At 42.4% G+C, this 17,151-nt stretch overlaps 1 protein-coding gene across 2 annotated transcripts in view; it reads right to left on the bottom strand.

The window, feature by feature from the left end:
- Nucleotides 1-4,562: 4,562 nt before the first annotated feature.
- Cstf3 (cleavage stimulation factor subunit 3) overlaps nucleotides 4,563-17,151 on the bottom strand; it is an 86,263-nt gene continuing 73,674 nt past the window's right edge. The window contains exons 14-21 of one of the 2 annotated variants that reach the window (XM_052724603.1): nucleotides 14,631-14,774; nucleotides 13,306-13,408; nucleotides 11,484-11,553; nucleotides 9,770-9,965; nucleotides 6,510-6,663; nucleotides 5,771-5,865; nucleotides 5,583-5,643; nucleotides 4,563-5,272 (exon numbers count right to left, since the gene is read on the bottom strand). In XM_052724603.1, coding sequence (XP_052580563.1) covers nucleotides 5,070-5,272; nucleotides 5,583-5,643; nucleotides 5,771-5,865; nucleotides 6,510-6,663; nucleotides 9,770-9,965; nucleotides 11,484-11,553; nucleotides 13,306-13,408; nucleotides 14,631-14,774 — 1,026 coding nt within the window. In that variant the 3' untranslated portion in view covers nucleotides 4,563-5,069. The remainder of the gene's footprint in view (nucleotides 5,273-5,582; nucleotides 5,644-5,770; nucleotides 5,866-6,509; nucleotides 6,664-9,769; nucleotides 9,966-11,483; nucleotides 11,554-13,305; nucleotides 13,409-14,630; nucleotides 14,775-17,151) is intronic. The other variant, XR_008215106.1, reaches the window with a different exon arrangement.

The raw sequence follows: 17,151 nt of genomic DNA, 5'->3' as shown, positions 1-17,151 counted from the left end.
GGCCTGTCACGATGGTGCCACTTGATTTTTAGAAGACGTGTGTGTCCAGTGTTAACAGCAATCAGGTTTCACTTCCTTGAAACCTAACCGTTTTTAGGTCTCTGTTTTGTTTAATTTTACTATTTTGTATGTATGGGTATTTTGCCTGTACATCTCTGCACCGTGTGCGTGCAGTCCTGCAGAGGCCAGAAGGCACTGGATCCTCTAGAACTGGAGTTACAGATGGTCATTGTGAGCTGTTATGTGGGTACTGGGAATCAAACCTGGGTCCTCTCCAAGAGAAGCCGGTGAGTGAACCTGTCTCCAGCCCACAGGTCTTTCCGTTTGGGGTCTCACTATTGTAACCCTGTCTGGTGTTGAACTCACAGAAGTCCTGTCCCTCAAGTGCTGGGATCAAAGGGGTGTGCCACCACGCCCAGCTTCTGCCTTTGTTATCTGAAGCACTGTTGGCATGCTCAAAACAGAACTGTGGCAAGTGCTCCGACTAGGGATATTTTACAAATTACAGTTGCTTTAAAAAAATATTTCTGCTGGGCGGTGGTGGCGTACGCCTTTAATCCCAGCACTCGGAAGCAGAGCCAGGCGGATCTCTGTGAGTTCGAGGCCAGCCTGGTCTACAGAGTGAGTTCCAGGAAAGGCGCAAAGCTACACAGAGAAACCCTGTCTCGGAAAACCAAAAAAGGAAAAAAAGTTCTATGTGCACATGCATGTGTGCCTGAGTGCATGTGTGTGCACCACGTTTGCAGTAGCCCGTGAGGGTAAGAAGAGGCATCAGATCCCCTAGAACTTGGTTGTGAACCTCTGCATGGGTGCTGGGATCCAAACCTGTCCTCTACAAGAGCAGCCAGTGCTCTTACCCACTGAGCTGTTTCCAGCTACAACAGCTGTCCTTGAACTCCGGGCTTTGGCTATCTTCCTGCTGGGGCCTCCCAAACATCTGGAAGTGCGGGCATACACACCATATACCACTCGGCCTAGCCTTCTTCCTAGTAGCTCTGATGCTTGGTGAACTGACATCTGCATTGAATACTTAAGATTTATTTAATAACATGGTACCTGGTAACAAGCAACAAGTTACTTGTTACTTTTGTCTGAAACTCTTAAAATGTATGAGGCTGGAGAGATGGCTCAGTGCTGAGAGCATGGGCTGCCCTTGCAGAGGACCCAGGTTCAGTTCCCAGCACCTACACAGTGGCTCACAACCGTCCTTAACTCCAGCTCCAGAGGATACAGCGTCCTCGGGCCTCTGCAGACACCAGGCACACATGTCAGACATACATATGTGAGAAAGCACATCACTCCTACACATAAAATAAACCTAAAATATAAAAAAAATGTATCAATCTCTTCAAAGCTAACCCTGACACTGGAAGCTACCGCTCTAAATGGGGTTTGCTTTAGGGTAGAAGTAGTTAATCCTGCGCAGATTTAATTTTTGTGTATCTGTATCTATGTGTGTACACGAGTGTCCTCGGAGATCAGAAGGTATGGAGTTATGGGTGGTTATGGGTGCTGGGAACTGAACTTGGAGCCTCTGGAATAGCAGTCTGTACTCTTAACCACTGGGCTACCTCTCCAGCCTCAGAAATACCTTTTTTTTTTTTTTTTTTTTTTTGGTTTTTCGAGACAGGGTTTCTCTGTGTAGCTTTGCGCCTTTTCCTGGAACTCACTTGGTAGCCCAGGCTGGCCTCGAACTCACAGAGATCCGCCTGGCTCTGCCTCCCGAGTGCTGGGATTAAAGGCGTGCGCCACCACCGCCCGGCTCAGAAATACCTTTTTAAAACAGAATCAATGAACTATTTACTACTATGTAAGTGAACTCTTAACATTTACATCCTAACCACAGTCCAGTAGAAATGCTGGCAAAAATAGGTTTTGGTTTTTTGGTGAGAGTGTTATTTCCTGCAGCTTGGTCTAACATGGAGCCTACTGTGTAGGCCAGGGCTGACCTCACACTCTGGAAATCCTCTAGCCTCAGCCTCTTGTGGGATGACAGAGGTTTTATTTGTGTTTTTGTTTCACATTTTTTTTTTCTAGTTTTCCTTTGCTAGGTTTGGCAATACATTAGTGACATCTTGTTTCAAGTATGGTAGTAAAAGAAACAGTTTGAAGCTGAGTTTTTTGTTTGTTTGTTTTGGTTTTGGTTTTTTAAGACAGGGTTTTTCTGTGGAGCTTTGGAGCCTGTCCTGGATCTCACTCTGTAGACCAGGCTGACCTCGAACTCACAGAGATCCGCCTGGCTCTGCCTCCCGAGTGCTGGGATTAAAGGCGTGCGCCACTGCTGCCCAGGGAAGCTGAGTTTTAACCACAGGATTATTTAATCACATCTGAATTCAAATTATAAGTTGAGTTGTGTTCTCAGTATATGAGTTTAACCCCGCAGCTCCATCCTACTTTGGTTTCTGTTTTTGTTATTTTTGTGTGTTACTCCCTTCCTTCCTGGGTTTCATCTTTCTTTCTGAACTATATGGCCCTTTAAGGCCCAGTTAGTTTTCTGTAGAAGTAGCTTTTCTGGAAATGCATCAAGGGGAGGTCTGTTTCCTTGGTAGAAACCAAGGAGCAAAATGTAGTCTTCTGATGTGTTTTCCCTCACTATAATTTGCTTTATTGTTTTTTGTTTTTTCCTTCAAGACAGGGTTTCTCTGTGTGGCTGTCCTGTAACTCGCTCTGTAAACCAGGCTGGCCTCACAGATCCACCCGCCTCTGCTTCTTCCAGCGTGCTGGGGTTAAAGGCACGTGTCACCACGGCCTGACTGGGTAATTAACTTTAGTCTCTTAGATGATCTCTAGCTCATGAGAAAAATATATGTAAGTACCTTTTGAAATATATTTCAATAGAGAATGAGATAATGAGTCCTTAAAGAATTTCATACTGACATTGCTTTTAAGAAAGATGCGGGCTGGAGAGATGGCTCAGAGGTTAAGAACACTGGCTGTTCTTCCAGAGGTCCCGAGTATAATCCCCAGCAACCACATGGTGGCTCACAGCCATCTGTAATGAGATCTGGCGCCCTCTCCTGGCCTGCAGGGACACATGCAAACAGAACACTGTATACATAATAAGTAAATAAATCTTTAAAAAAAAAAAAAAGAAAAAAAGAAAGATGTCAAAGCCTGGCTTAGTAGTACACACCTTTAATCTTCGCACTTGGGAGGCAGAAGCAGTTGGATCCATGGGAGTTCAAGACCAGCCTCCTGATCTACACAAGGAGCTCCAGGACAGCCAGGACTATATAGACCCTGTTTCAAAAAACAAAGATGAAGTAGGGATTGGAGAGATGTCAATTAAGAGCACTTCTTGCTCTTGTAGAGGACCAGAGTTCGCAACACCTATATCAGGGGGCTCATAACTAACTGTAACTCTAGTCCCAGGGAATCTGACACCCTCTTCTGGTGTTCATGGGTACTGCATGAATACAGTATATGTACACACACACACACAGTGACAGAAAGAGAGAGACAGAGATAGAGAGATAAAAATAAATCACTAAAAAGAAGAGGAGGCTAGAAAGATGGCTCAGTGGCCAAGAGCACTTGCTGCTTTTGCAGAGGATCAATTTCAGTTCCCAGCACTCATGTCCAGTGGGTATAAGCCTGTAAGCACACGTGACTCCTGTTCCCAGGGACCCACTGCACATGTGGCACACACACACAAGAATAAAAATTCGATAAGTAAAAATGTCTCAGTCGACAGAGTCTTTTTTTCTTGTGTGTCTGTTACATGTGTGCTTCCTCATCCCAATAAATGTCTTTCTTCAACTGCAAAACAAACAAAAACCCAAAAAACAAAAGAAGCAAAAACCTCAATCTCCTTCAGCGTTGGGGAAATGGCATTCATATTTAAATATTTACAAAATGCTTAATTTGTTCCCATTTCTTTGATGTTCTGTTTTCTGAGATTGGTTGTCTCTCAGTGGCCACACTGCTTGTACAGGCTCATGCTCTCCCCACCCCAAACCCCTTCATCCCAGGATAACCTTGAAGTCAATATAGGATGACCTTTAATTCTTGCTTCTGCTACCTCCCAAGGGCTAGGATTACAGACATGTACTACCATGTTAGGGAAACACTCAACCTACTTCATCCTCAGCCCTTAATTTGTCTCTTAAAAATGTTTCCTATAAGTATCAAAAAACCAAAACAAAACAGAAAATGACTTTTCAACATACTGTTAACACTTAATGTAAACGGTATTAGATGAAGAATATAGTGTCTGTATCTATGATCATAAAATCTGAAGAAGCAGAACTATTGGGGAGATGGCCAGTGGGTAGAGGGCTTGAGGATCGGAATCTGGGTCCCTAGCACCTACATAAAAAGCCAGTCCTATAACCTCAGCACTGGGGGCAGAGACAGGCAGACCCTAGGAACCCTCTGGCCAAACAAAAAAGGTACGCTTCCGGTTCAGTGAGAAACAGTGTCTGTCTCAAGGGAATACCAGTTATAGAGGAAGACAACCGAGGTCCTCCACTGGCTTCTGTGTGCATGTATGGGCCCACCCCTCCCCCCATACACAAATAGGCATGTGCACACACACATACACAAAGAAACAGGAGGAGGCATGCTTTTGAGGTCCTTTATTTTTTCAAAGGACCTTTTTAAAAATTGTAAACTACAAAACAGATGCCATATATTCTGCCATAAATAAAAACAAACAGGCAGGACTACATAAGCAAACTGAGAACAACTGTTTTTCAGAAAATGTGAAAATATTCTGCAATCATAAGCCATCCAGTTTTTAAAATAAAACTGTGGAAAACTCACAAATCTTCAAGTGGCACATACAAGAAGCCTTGAAGAGGAACAAGATGTGGCTTTGCCATTTTGTACTGTTCTCATATTATTTAAAACCTAATCTTTCTTAGAGGATAGGTCTGTTTCATATTCAAAATCCACACAGGCTTGTTTTTTTCTCAAGAACCAGATGATAGAGGCACCAATGACAATACAACTTTGTTTCCAAAACCCTTGTAACAAAGCACTGTTTCTTTCAAACGTATGACTTAAGAGGCAAAAAGGAACCCTGGGTAGAGTCTTTTCTCTCAGAGGCGGGCAGGTCTTGAAGCTCCTCATCGTATTCGCTTCTGCTGCCGCGCTCTGTAAATGTCATGAACGGGGGGGACCACAGCCCCCTTTTCTTCGTCTTCATCTGAGTCCTCGTTGGGTCTTTTGACAGCCTTGGTGAGCACAGCGCTACTCTCCACCGGGCCATTGCCTTCCACAACCAGCTCCGGGGCCCCACCAGTGATGATCCTCACAGCCTCCTCGACAGCTACGGGGTGAGCAAAAGACAGGGCAGGATGCTTGCAACGGTGTGCCGCAGAAGAGCAAGCACTCTGCTCAGCATGGAATATGTCACCGCTGCTGTGAACCAGGAGCGTGACAAGACAGGTCGGACAGTGCATTCGCATGCTAGGATCTGGTGACATTAGATCAGGATATGCCCACTTCACTCCAGGGTGTCACAGTACTGCTGCAGCCTGGGTAACTGGTTTTAGAGACCTCAATGGGAGAGAACAATCCTTCCTCCTTGGGAAACAGTAATGTGGACTCCACACTGAAATGGAGCTCCTATTACTCACTGTTTGGTATCTTGCATCTTCGGAAAATTTCCATCAGTTCATCCACTTGTACAAAAGGACCCTATTATGACATGAATACATTTAATCTCAGTTAGCTGACAAGTTAACTATTTTGTACTTCCCATTCTGTAAGAGGAAAAGCACACAATGACTGTGGCCCACAGAGCCAGTGTGTACAGTGAACTCACCTGGAAGCAGATAGGAGGAGGGAGCAGTTTCATCAGAACCACAGCTGCAGGAGGCACTGGAAACACTCCACCGGGGACGGGGTGTAAGCCTGGGGCTGAGGGAGAAGGCGGGCATGAAACAAGTGGGGCAGTTTTGACACAAGCAAGTGAAATCAAGTGGCCTGCACACAGCAACTGTCTACGTCCCTGCGGCTTTCCTCTCCACACTTACGAAAGGGTTTCAGTGCTTTCCCCCGTGACCAACTGAAATGGGCCAGACAGGAAGCGCAGTGGCAGTCTCACAGGCCCCGGGAAGCAGACAAGTGACTTCATGTAAAGCAAGTCAGGGCTGGACTAAAGGACATTTTTGTCACTACTTTGAGTTACACACGCTTAGCAATCCTGTTTTTCAACAGCACACTGAATCAGAAGGTCTTGGTCACAGAGGGGCTCCTAAGATTCACAGCTGTGGTGCAGACAACACGACTGACCGCAGTGTGTCTCCAGCTGCTCAATAATCTGCACACGGCAGCTTTTATGAGAACTGCCACTGGGAAATCGGCGACTGGAATCTGCTGCGCTCAGCGCTGCTTTTTTTTTTTTAATTCTTAGCTCATCTGGTTCAAGGATTACTGTCAAGTCACTGGTCACTGTGAACCTAAGCCTAACAATTAACCTACAGTGGAAAAGGCCAGGTTACATCCCCCCCCACACCTTGGATTGAAATCAAACAAACCGAGGTCTCAGTACTGGGTCTTACGTGCTAAATGTCGTGGCTGAAATGGAATCATCTGCTGAGTGTCTGGCTTAGGGTACTCTGGTTTTCTATCCACTTCATCTTTCAGGACAGGCACTATGGAAGGAGCTACAACTGGGTCTGGAATTATAGCTGCTAGCTTAGCACGGGAGACATCCTGAAAATGCAGAACAGAAGATCCTAGACCTGAGAAGGGTCTTACAGAGTATTGTGTAGTTCTATAGTCTTGAGGCTACAGGAAGAATAACTGGGTTATAAGCACAGGAAGCACGGAGAAGGATAAGCAGGAAATCTCATGATGATACATATTGTTCAGTATTCAACAAGGGAAGCCGTTGGCTTTGAAGGTTGACTTTAAAAAGTTTTATCTCAACCCCAGCTAAGAATCACTGGACTGTCTCCAGGCAATGTCCTCACAGGATAGATACAAGCCTTTTCAGAAAGAGTTGTAGGAATGGGCACCAAAGAGAGGATGGAGTAATTTGAAGGAAAATTCAAGATTTAGATTTTTGTTTGTTTGTGACAGGGTCTCACTATGTGGCCCTGGCTGTCCTGGAACTCAGTATGTAGACCAGGAGGGTCTCGAACTTACAGAGATCCACCTGGTCTGCTTCCTGAGTGCTGGGATTAAACGTGTGTGCCACCATGCCCAGCTGAGATTTAGACTTTTGATACTTCTCTTCCATTGGAATTGAATAACATCTCAGTTAAAGTGAAGAGCCTGGGTTAAGTGAAGTCTTGCTTCATGAAAGCCAAGATAAGGATTCTCTGCACCTATCCTGGCTAATAGCATCTTCCTAATACAGTGAAGGTCCTTAAAATGGTTGAGGAGAAAAGGAACGCATACTGAGCGCCCTCATTTGTCAGGCTGTTTTAGCCAGACTGTATTTATCTCTTTGAGGCAATCAGTTCACATTCACGGCACGGGCTGAAGCTCAGAAGGATCACATAGCTAACAGGAAGTAGATCGAGGATTGGGAGCCCACCTCTGACCTTTTCAGCTCTAGTAGGACCCTCTCCAAGGTATGTCAGAGGACAGGACAGTTAAGAGGCCCTATCCATTTCAGTCTTCAAATCTGCTCTGACACAGTGGTGACCTTGCTATTATGTGGGCAGATCTAACTGAGTAGCACAGTAAATTGCTCACTCTGGTGCACAACTCACTATACCACTGAAGACCACATGGTAAAGTGCTCTAGTTCTACCCACATACAAAGTGGAAGTGGAAACACAGGCTGGAAATTTATATTAAAAAGTAGCTCACTGGGCGGTGGTGGTGCATGCCTTATGAATTCAAGGCCAGCCTAGTCTATAGAGCGAGTTCCAGGACAGGCTCCAAAGCTACACAGAGAAACCCTGTCTCAAAGAAACCAAACCAAACCAAACCAAAAAAAAAAAAAAAAAAACCAAAAAAACCAACAACAACAACAAAAAAAAACCACCAAAAAAAAGTAGCTCTAGTTTGAAATAGTCAAAATATTCTTTCTTTCTTTCTTTTTTTTTTTTTTGTTTTCTGTTTTTGAGACAGGATTTTACTATGTATCTCTGGCAGGCTGGCTTTGAATTTACAGTGATAAGAGATACACTGCCTATGTCTCCGGAATGTTGGGATTAAAAGTATGCAAACCAGCCGGGCGGTGGTGGCGCACGCCTTTAATCCCAGCACTCGGGAGGCAGAGGCAGGTGGATCTTTGTGAGTTCGAGGCCAGCCTGGTCTAGAGAGCGAGATCCAGGAAAAGGCGCAAAGCTACACAGAGAAACCCTGTCTCAAAAAACCAAAAAAAAAAAAAAAGTATGCAAACCTGGCAATTACTTGTCTGGCCAACAAATTGTTTTAAATTATATTTATGTGTGTGTATCATGCATATAGGTGCACAGAGTTTAACTTGATGGGAGTTGGTTCTCTCCTTCCATCATGTGGGTTCCAGGGATTGAACGCAAGTCACCAGGCTTGGTGGCAGGCTCCTTTACCCACTAAGCTTTGCTGGCTCTCTTTCTTTTCTTTTCTTTTTTTTTTTTTGGTTTTTCGAGACAGGGTTTCTCTGTGTAGCTTTGCGCCTTTCCTGGGACTCACTTGGTAGCCCAGGCTGGCCTCGAACTCACAGAGATCCGCCTGCCTCTGCCTCCCGAGTGCTGGGATTAAAGGCGTGCGCCACCACCGCCTGGCTGGCTCTCTTTATTTTCATTCAACTCTTTAAAATCACTTTATCCTAGAAAAAATTGGCCTTTTCTAATAATTCTTAAATAAGTCTTAAAATGTCTGTGGTGTTCACTGAGAAGTAAAGTAGAGGTAGAAACTGTTCATTTTCTAACAGTAAAATGTGGGTTATTAGGAATCCTTTGATTCAGAATAGGGTTACGGGGCTGGTGCAGAATTGGCGCATCCATCAAAGAAAAGGCCTAAAGCTAAATTATGTATAATTTCTCTCAAAGTTTGTAGTCTAGTTCAGACACAGAGTGAGACTCAGGACAAAAGAGGGCGCTGAGGAAAAGGATGATGGCCAAGAACATCCGATTGCCAGGTGATTTACAGGGACCAACCTAAGACTCAGGTGAGTTTCCCCCTTGACCTTTGTTCATGCCCAGGGCATAGAAAGGCCAACAATGAGGGACCAATGGTGTTTTGCACAAGGACTATTCCTGAGGCTTCAAAAGCATTTGGGTTCAGGGACTAGTAGCTTTCTTATGGGTCAGTCATCTACACAGATGAGGTCCACTTTTAGAGAAGCCAGTTCCCCCAGGGGCTTCGGTCGAAAGCTACAGATCTGTCAAGGAACAGCATGCATTTGGAAAGCTGTGGTTTTGTTTTGATTGTACAGCCTCCAGTTTGCAGTCCTCTTGCCTCCCCTTTCTAGATCTAGGCCTACAGTTGTGAGTGTACCACCATGCCTGGCCATGTCCCTTCATGATGTCTTGACAAAATATGCACCAGCAAATACATTTAGTTTAAGCTCCATCAAAAATATTCATCAGGTGATAAGAATGTTTCAAAAAACAGAGGGTAAGACTTTCTCCATCATCCATCAGACATAAGGCACCAAGTTCCAGGTACACATGAAAGCATTTACTTTCTCTATCTCAAACATTTAATTTTCATTTTTTGTTACTTTTGATATTCATAAACAACAACAAAACAATGATTTTTTGTTTTATTAGCAACATAGTAAAGAACTGATCTTAGAATGGAAATTATCCAGGAACTCTTAAAAAACCCCAGGGAAGTGGAGACAGAGCATATATTGTACTTGGTGCTGAGTACATACCTTATAGCCCAGTGCTTTGAGTTCACTTGCAGAACAAGGATAGAGGTCCATGAACTTGTATCTGTCCACCAGTAGGGCTGTCTCCTTGCCCTCATACTCCTCTCTGAATGCTGTAAAACGCCTTTTCTCCACCTTGAGTATACTAGCTAAATCACCAATATTACTTTCAAAAGCTAGAAATCGAGCCCAGATTTCTCTGTAAGAAAGTAAATATAACCAATACTTAGTCATAAAAAGTTTGTTTTAAAATAAAGATTTCCAAATAATAGAAAACCAGGATAATATAATGAATACCTGTCTTCATTAGGTTTAATAATTGTTACTTTCCCCCTATTTAATTTTATTTTTGCCTAAGTATTTGAAAGTCAAGCACAGTCACAGTACTTTACCTAAATATTTGGACATTCAAGTTCTTACACACACACACACACACACACACACACACACACACACACAAACACCCCTTATCTTCCTATTTGAGGTAAATAAAAGACATCAGAGAGAGGATAAATTGTTGATGGAAAAAGAACCTAGATAGAGTTCTATCATTTTTCCTGCATAATGTGGCTTCATCACTTTACTTAGTGGCATAAATTATGTTGTGGAAGATTTTCTTCATCTAATGTATGAATAAAAATATATTCCAGCCGGGCGGCGGTGGCACCTGCCTTTAATCCCAGCACTCAGAGCCAGGCAGATCTCTGTGAGTTCGAGGCCAGCCTGGTCTACAGAGTGAGACCCAGGACAGGCACCAAAACTACACAGAGAAAACCTGTCTTGAAAAACAAAACAAAAATATTCCAAAATCCTCTGTGATTCTATGATTCACTGAGACCAAACCACATCGCTGTTTTAATGGTCTCAGATTACTTTAAGTCACAGGCACCTAAAGTGAGATACTGGGCACCTATACTGTACCAAGAACTATAGAACTCCCACACTGGTAGACATGTTTGTGATTCAGTGAGAAACTGAGGATTAGTAAGGTGGAATTTCCCTCTGTCTAGGTGGCTGAGTTGGAAACTGAAGCCAAGATGCAAATCCTTACTGTGTTGGCTGGCCCACTAGACCATGTTACTTGCTCCCCAGGCAAAGCCATAGGTGGGATGTAACATGGAAAACCAGTGTTGCTGCGGGATATTTGATAGCACTTAAACCCCGAGACTGTTAATAGAGTTAACCTTGAATTGGGGGTGGAGTCAGCAATTAGCTGACCGGAATTGGACCCGGAGAATCCAGGAATATGGACAGTGACACACAGAAAGAGAAGGAGAGACTCGGGTTTTTTCGTGGTCTTTTTGATCTGGGAAGTGTGGAGAGAGGGTCAGCTGTCGTTCCTCCTCCTCTGTCTTGATCTATCCGGTTTGTACACTAATGTCTGAGTCCTGAGTTTTTACTGGTAATAGGACAACTTAGAAAAACCCATCAACCAGCTTTCAATACAGAAGAGTCTTTGCTTTCCACTAAGGAGATACATTCCAGAATGCCAATATATTAAGTTCTAGAAATATTAAAGTAGAAAGACATAGTAAAATACTTAATAAATTATAGAAGTGTCTCAAAATAATTCTAATCATATATAAAATAAAAAAGCTTAGGTGAGTATGAAAATATTACAAGTAGGGAAAATTAGACAGAAAAGAAATTTCTCCTGAAATGCACACTCAAGCACATAGTCCCACAGATCAGAGCTCACACACTGTGCATGACTTACCCAGACTTCTCAGGAGGAAGGCTTCCAGATGTTAAAACTCGTTCAAACAAAACTCGGGTATTATTGTCCTCTAGGATATTTAAAAAAAAATTAAATGTTAGGTCAAAGAAAGCTTTATAATTCAACAATTATTTTTTATAAGCAAAACAGAATAAACCCCCAAGCTTTATCTCACAATTCTCAAGCTAATCCTCACAAAAATCCAGTGCAGAAAAATAACTTGTCACAACTGATTTTTACAGATGAGGAAATTTGGAGGTTCAAAATCACTGAGTTTGAGAGACTGGTAGAGCAAGCCTTTATTTAATTCCACCACTCAGAAGGCAGAGGCAGACAGATCTCTGGTTCTAGGCCAGCCTGGTCTACACTGTGAGTTCAGGCCAGCTAAAGACACATATTGAGACCCTTGTCTGAGACAAACAGATGCCAACCGAACCCCACTGCACTGAGTCTGGCTCACTGTTGGTGAGAACCAGAGCAGTCATTAGAAGCAAGGTCTTTTACCTTGACTGAGCTGGTGTGTACTGCAGTGCAGTGCAGACTGTGATGTATGAATCACATGTCCTATTGGCCTTTCAAAACTAATGAGAATTACATGGTACACTTAAGTGAGTACATTCACTGTATCTAAATTATACTTCAATAATTTTTTTTAATACAGCAATGTAACCTATTTTTAATGTCTTAGCATACTCAAATGACTATCTGTTCATATGCAAACTAAGTCCATGAAAGATTAAATGTATTCAGCCAAAGTCATATTCACGACTTCAAGTGAATATAGTGTATTTTTAAATTTTTTTAAAATGATTTATTTATTTTTATTTTATGTGCACTAGTGTTTCGTCTGCATGTGTGTCTGTGAGGGTGTTAGATGCCTTGGAACAGGAGTTACAGACAGTTGTGAGCTGCCATGTGGGTGGTGGGAATTGAACCCAGGTCTTCTGGAAGAGCAGCCAATGCTCTCAACCTCTAAGACATCTCTCCAGCCCGCATTTTTAAATTTTTATTTTTGTCCCCCACCCCCCCCACCCCGGAGCTGAGGACCGAACCCAGAGCCTTGCACTTGCTAGGCAAGTGCTCTACTGAGCTAAATCCCCAACCCCTTAAATTTTTATTTTATGTGGAGTGCTTCTCCTGCATTTATCTGTACACTACTTGCATTCAATCCCCCTGGAAGCCAGAAAAGGGTGTTAGAGCCCCTGAGACTGAAGTTGTGAGCCTCCATTGCTGAGTGTCACCAGGTGCTGAGACTCGAACCCAGGTCCTCTGGAAGAGCAGCCAGTGCTCTTAACTACTGAGCCATCTTTCTAGCCCCATATTTTTAAAGATGTTATTAAATCTTCCATTTCATCCTTGCTTTAATCCAAGGTTTGTTCCAAAAATCCCTTTTACTACCTGCTGTGCTGTCTGGCTGGAAAGATGCTTTCCCTTTTCTTTACCTGGTTAACTATTGTTCATCTTCAAGACCCAACTCACATGCTCTCTGTGAACCCTTAGGATAGTGCTGTCCACACAGTAGACCAAACCCAGGTACATAACTTCAGATTGTTGAATATTAAGAAACCACAGCAAGGACTGGAGAGATAGCTCAGAGGTTAAGAACACTGACTGCTCTCCCAAAGGGCCTGGGTTTGGTTCCCAGCACCTACGTGGCAGCTGACAGCAATCTGTAACTTCAGTCCAGAGGCTCCAATGCCCTCTTCTGACCTCGGAGGGCAATAAAGACCTGGGTACACACATAATATGCAGGCAAAACACACAAAATAAAAATAAATAAATCTTAAAAGAAAAGACATGACAGATTCTAGAATCAGCTTACCATTGAGGTGAGAGAGATAGTCGATATAAGCCAATACATATTCTGGAATGTCTCCATATTTCTTTAGTCCCAATTCAAAAATCTTAAAGGCAACAGATTTGTCCTAGAAGTAAAGACAATACTGGTTTCCATGAAATGCCAGACAATGTATTAAAAAGAATATGAAAACTACAGAATCTAATAGCCATGGCAATGCACACCTATAATCCTAGCAGGAGGGACTGAGAGGCAAGAGGATTGCCACAAGTTCAAAGTCAGCGTAGCTTACATAGCAAGACACTTTCTCCAAAAAAAAAAAAAAAAAGAAAAGAAAAGAAAAACTTCCACAACATCTAAATATGACAAGACACAGAAGAACTAAAATGGAAATTAAAATCTTGTTACATAAAAACTACTGAGCATAAAAAAACAACCAAGCGTTTAAGTTCAGGGTCAGTCTAGAAAATGAAGCAAGAACCTGTCCCTTTAAAATGACAAAAGAAAAAATAAATAAAAAAATATGAGGAAAGAGAGAGAGAGAGGGAAAAAATGAGAAAAGAAAGCTGGGGATGTAGCTGGTGGTAGAGCACTTGCCTAGAATGCTCAAAGCCCTGAGTTCAACTCTCAACACCACCATAAACAAAATAAAAAGCTAAGTAGCCAATGTTAGCATATTTTCTAAGACATATTCCATGGCTGGCTGCCAGGTTGCATTTCCTGTAATTCCAGGACTGGGGAAGTGGAAGCTGGAAGATCAAGTTTGAGACCAGGCTGAAATACTTAGTGATGATATGTGACTCAAAACAAAACAAAATCCAACAAATGAACAAAAACAACCAAGGGTGAGCTGGGAGGGGTCAGTGGTAGAACACTTGCTTGTCATGTATCAATCCCTAAGTTCGATCTCTAGCACTGACCCTCCAACTCCCCTCCCCCCCAAAAAAATTCTAAGTAGAGAGCTTGTCTAGGATGTCTGAGGCCTTCTAGTATATAAACAATCAATGAAAAAAGAAAAAAAATTAAAAATTTGGAGTTTAATAAGGCACAAATTAGCAAGCAATTGAGCTGGATAATGTTCCACATAATTTTATGCAGATAAACTTAAGGCCTCCTTTAAAAAACGAGCAATTAAGCTTAATTACTTAAAGTAGGGCTTTCAGAGATGAGGTCTTTGCTATGTAAATCTAGCTGGCCCAGACTCACTAAGACCTGTCTGTCTCCACCTACAGTGTTGAGATTAAAGAAAGGTGTGGGTCACCATGCCCAGCAGGACTGCTTTTCTTCTTATGAATACACTTCAGATGAAGAAAATGCTATCACCTGTCTATGAGCATTTCAGTAGTTACCTTACTACAGTAATACTCCATGAGTGCTGCAGTAACATAGACATGATGGCGAGTTCTGGCATCCTCTCTTGCTTTTTTAAATATCATTCTTCCAGATTTGATACCTTCTGCTCTCCTTGCAAATTTCATATATTGGATATATACCTATAAGAAAAAAATTATTTGTATTCTACACATTAATTAGGCAGAATATGGTCCTCACAGCATCTAGTACCAGAGCACTGAGCTCTATGCTAATGTTTCTAGTGTAAGAAACTACAGAGTAAGAATTACTTTTCCACAGGCATTAGGGATACATGCTAATTTTTATTGAGACATAATTTACATGACACAAAATTACTCTTTTTTTTTTTAGGTTTTTCAAGACAGGGTTTCTCTGTGTAGGCCTGGCTGTTCTGGAACTCGCTCTGCAGATCAAACTCACCTTGAACTCAGAGATCTACCTGCCTCTGCCTCCAGAGTGCTGGGATTAAAGGCGTGCGCCACCATTGCCCAGCTTCTTTTCATAGTAGAGATCTTCACTCCCTTGGTTAGGTATATTCCAAGATATTTTTTTAAAAATTGAGGTACCTGTGAGTGCCCATATTTCCCAGATTTCTTCCTCAGCATATCTGTTCTAGTACAGAGGAAGGCTAACTGACTTTTGTATGTTAATTTTGTATCTTTCCACTTTGTTAAAAGTGTTTGTTCTAAGTGTTTTCTGCTGGAGTCTTTAGGTTTCTTATGCATAGAATCATAGGATCTACAAGGAAGGATACTTGAACTTCTTCCTTTTCTATTTTCAGCTGCTCTCTTTGCTTCTCTTCTCTTGCTGCTCTAGCTAAGGCATCCAACACTATACTGATAAAAGTGGAAGGAGTAGATACCCTTGTCTTGTCTGTGACTTTAGTGGAAATACTTTGATTGTCATATACATGTTTATCACATCAACGTATGTTTCTGGGGTTGGAAAGATGGCTCAGTGGTTAAGGGTGCCTACCACTCTTTCAGGACTCACATCAGTTATCTCACAATCACCTTTAACTCCAACTCAAAGGGATCCAATGCCCTCTTCTGGCCTCAGAAGACACCTACACTCATGCGCACAAAACCACACACACACACACACACACACACACACACACACACACACACACACACACAAACAATTAAAAAAAATCTAAGCAAAAATGTTCCTTGACGTCCCAGTTTCTTAGGACTTTTACAATAAAGAGATGTTTGATTTGATCTGCTTCCTTTTTAAAAAGTCCTTATTTATGCGTGTGTCTATGCACACACATGTATGTGAGGAGGTCAGGGAACAACTCTGGGGACCGTTTTTCTTCTGACACTACGAGAGTCCTGGGGATCACAAGTTGTAAGGCTTAGTGACAAGTGTCTTTGCTTTCTGAGCCATCTCACTGGCCCTGATTTCTCATACTCTTATCCATCACTGGCCCTGATTTCTCATACTCTTATCCATCACTGGCCCTGATTTCTCATACTCTTATCCATCACTGGCCCTGATTTCTCATACTTATCCATCACTGGCCCTGATTTCTCATACTCTTATCCATCACTGGCCCTGATTTCTCATACTTATCCATCACTGGCCCTGATTTCCCATACTCTTATCCATCACTGGCCCTGATTTCTCATACTCTTATCCATCACTGGCCCTGATTTCTCATACTTATCCATCACTGGCCCTGATTTCTCATACTTATCCATCACTGGCCCTGATTTCTCATACCACTGGCCCTGATTTCTCATACTCTTATCCATCACTGGCCCTGATTTCTCATACTTATCCATCACTGGCCCTGATTTCCCATACTCTTATCCATGTAGCTTTCTTCTGGTCTGTGTTTTACTTTCTCTCTCGCCTCCCTTTCCGTCCTCATGTCACCATTTAAATATTGATACTTTTACCTCTATAACACTATAAGCTACACTTCCCTCAATCAGTTCCCCCAAATCAGTCTCTGAACCTCCTTATAGGGGACAGACCTTGATATACAAAAATGTCTTCTAATGCCAGTTAATATCAGGACTCTTAATCTGCTACTACAGCTAAGGCATAAGCAGCAGTGGACTCGAGTAAAGTTAAATGAAAAATGGGGGGGAAAGGAATAAAAGTTAGAGGACATAGCCGGGTGGTGGTGCATGCTGTAACACAGAGAGACAGCTGACTCAGAGAGAGACAGAGAGAGAGAGAGAGAGAGAGAGAGAGAGAGAGAGAGAGAGAGAGAGAGAGGCAGAAACAAATTCTGGGGATGTAGAACAGGATCAAGACAGAAGTACCAGGGTGCTTAACCGGTGAGCCATGTCTCCAGCCCCAAAGAGTTGGTTCTTGAAAACAGAAGTAACATTGATAAATCAATACCCAAACTATCCAAAGAAAGAAAAAGATACAAATTAATAAAATTAGATAAGAAAAATGAGATGTTATTATAGATTACAATAACAATAGAAAATCATTAGGAAGTACTTTGAAAACATATCAGAAAAAGCTGAAAATTCTAGAAATGGCGAAAAACCT

Source organism: Peromyscus californicus, unplaced genomic scaffold (assembly GCF_007827085.1).
Source record: "Peromyscus californicus insignis strain IS unplaced genomic scaffold, ASM782708v3 Scaffold_7__1_contigs__length_154581171, whole genome shotgun sequence".
Taxonomy (NCBI): domain Eukaryota; kingdom Metazoa; phylum Chordata; class Mammalia; order Rodentia; family Cricetidae; genus Peromyscus; species Peromyscus californicus.
Note: the sequence above shows the minus strand (reverse complement) of the source record. Positions and strands in the feature narration are given on the sequence as shown.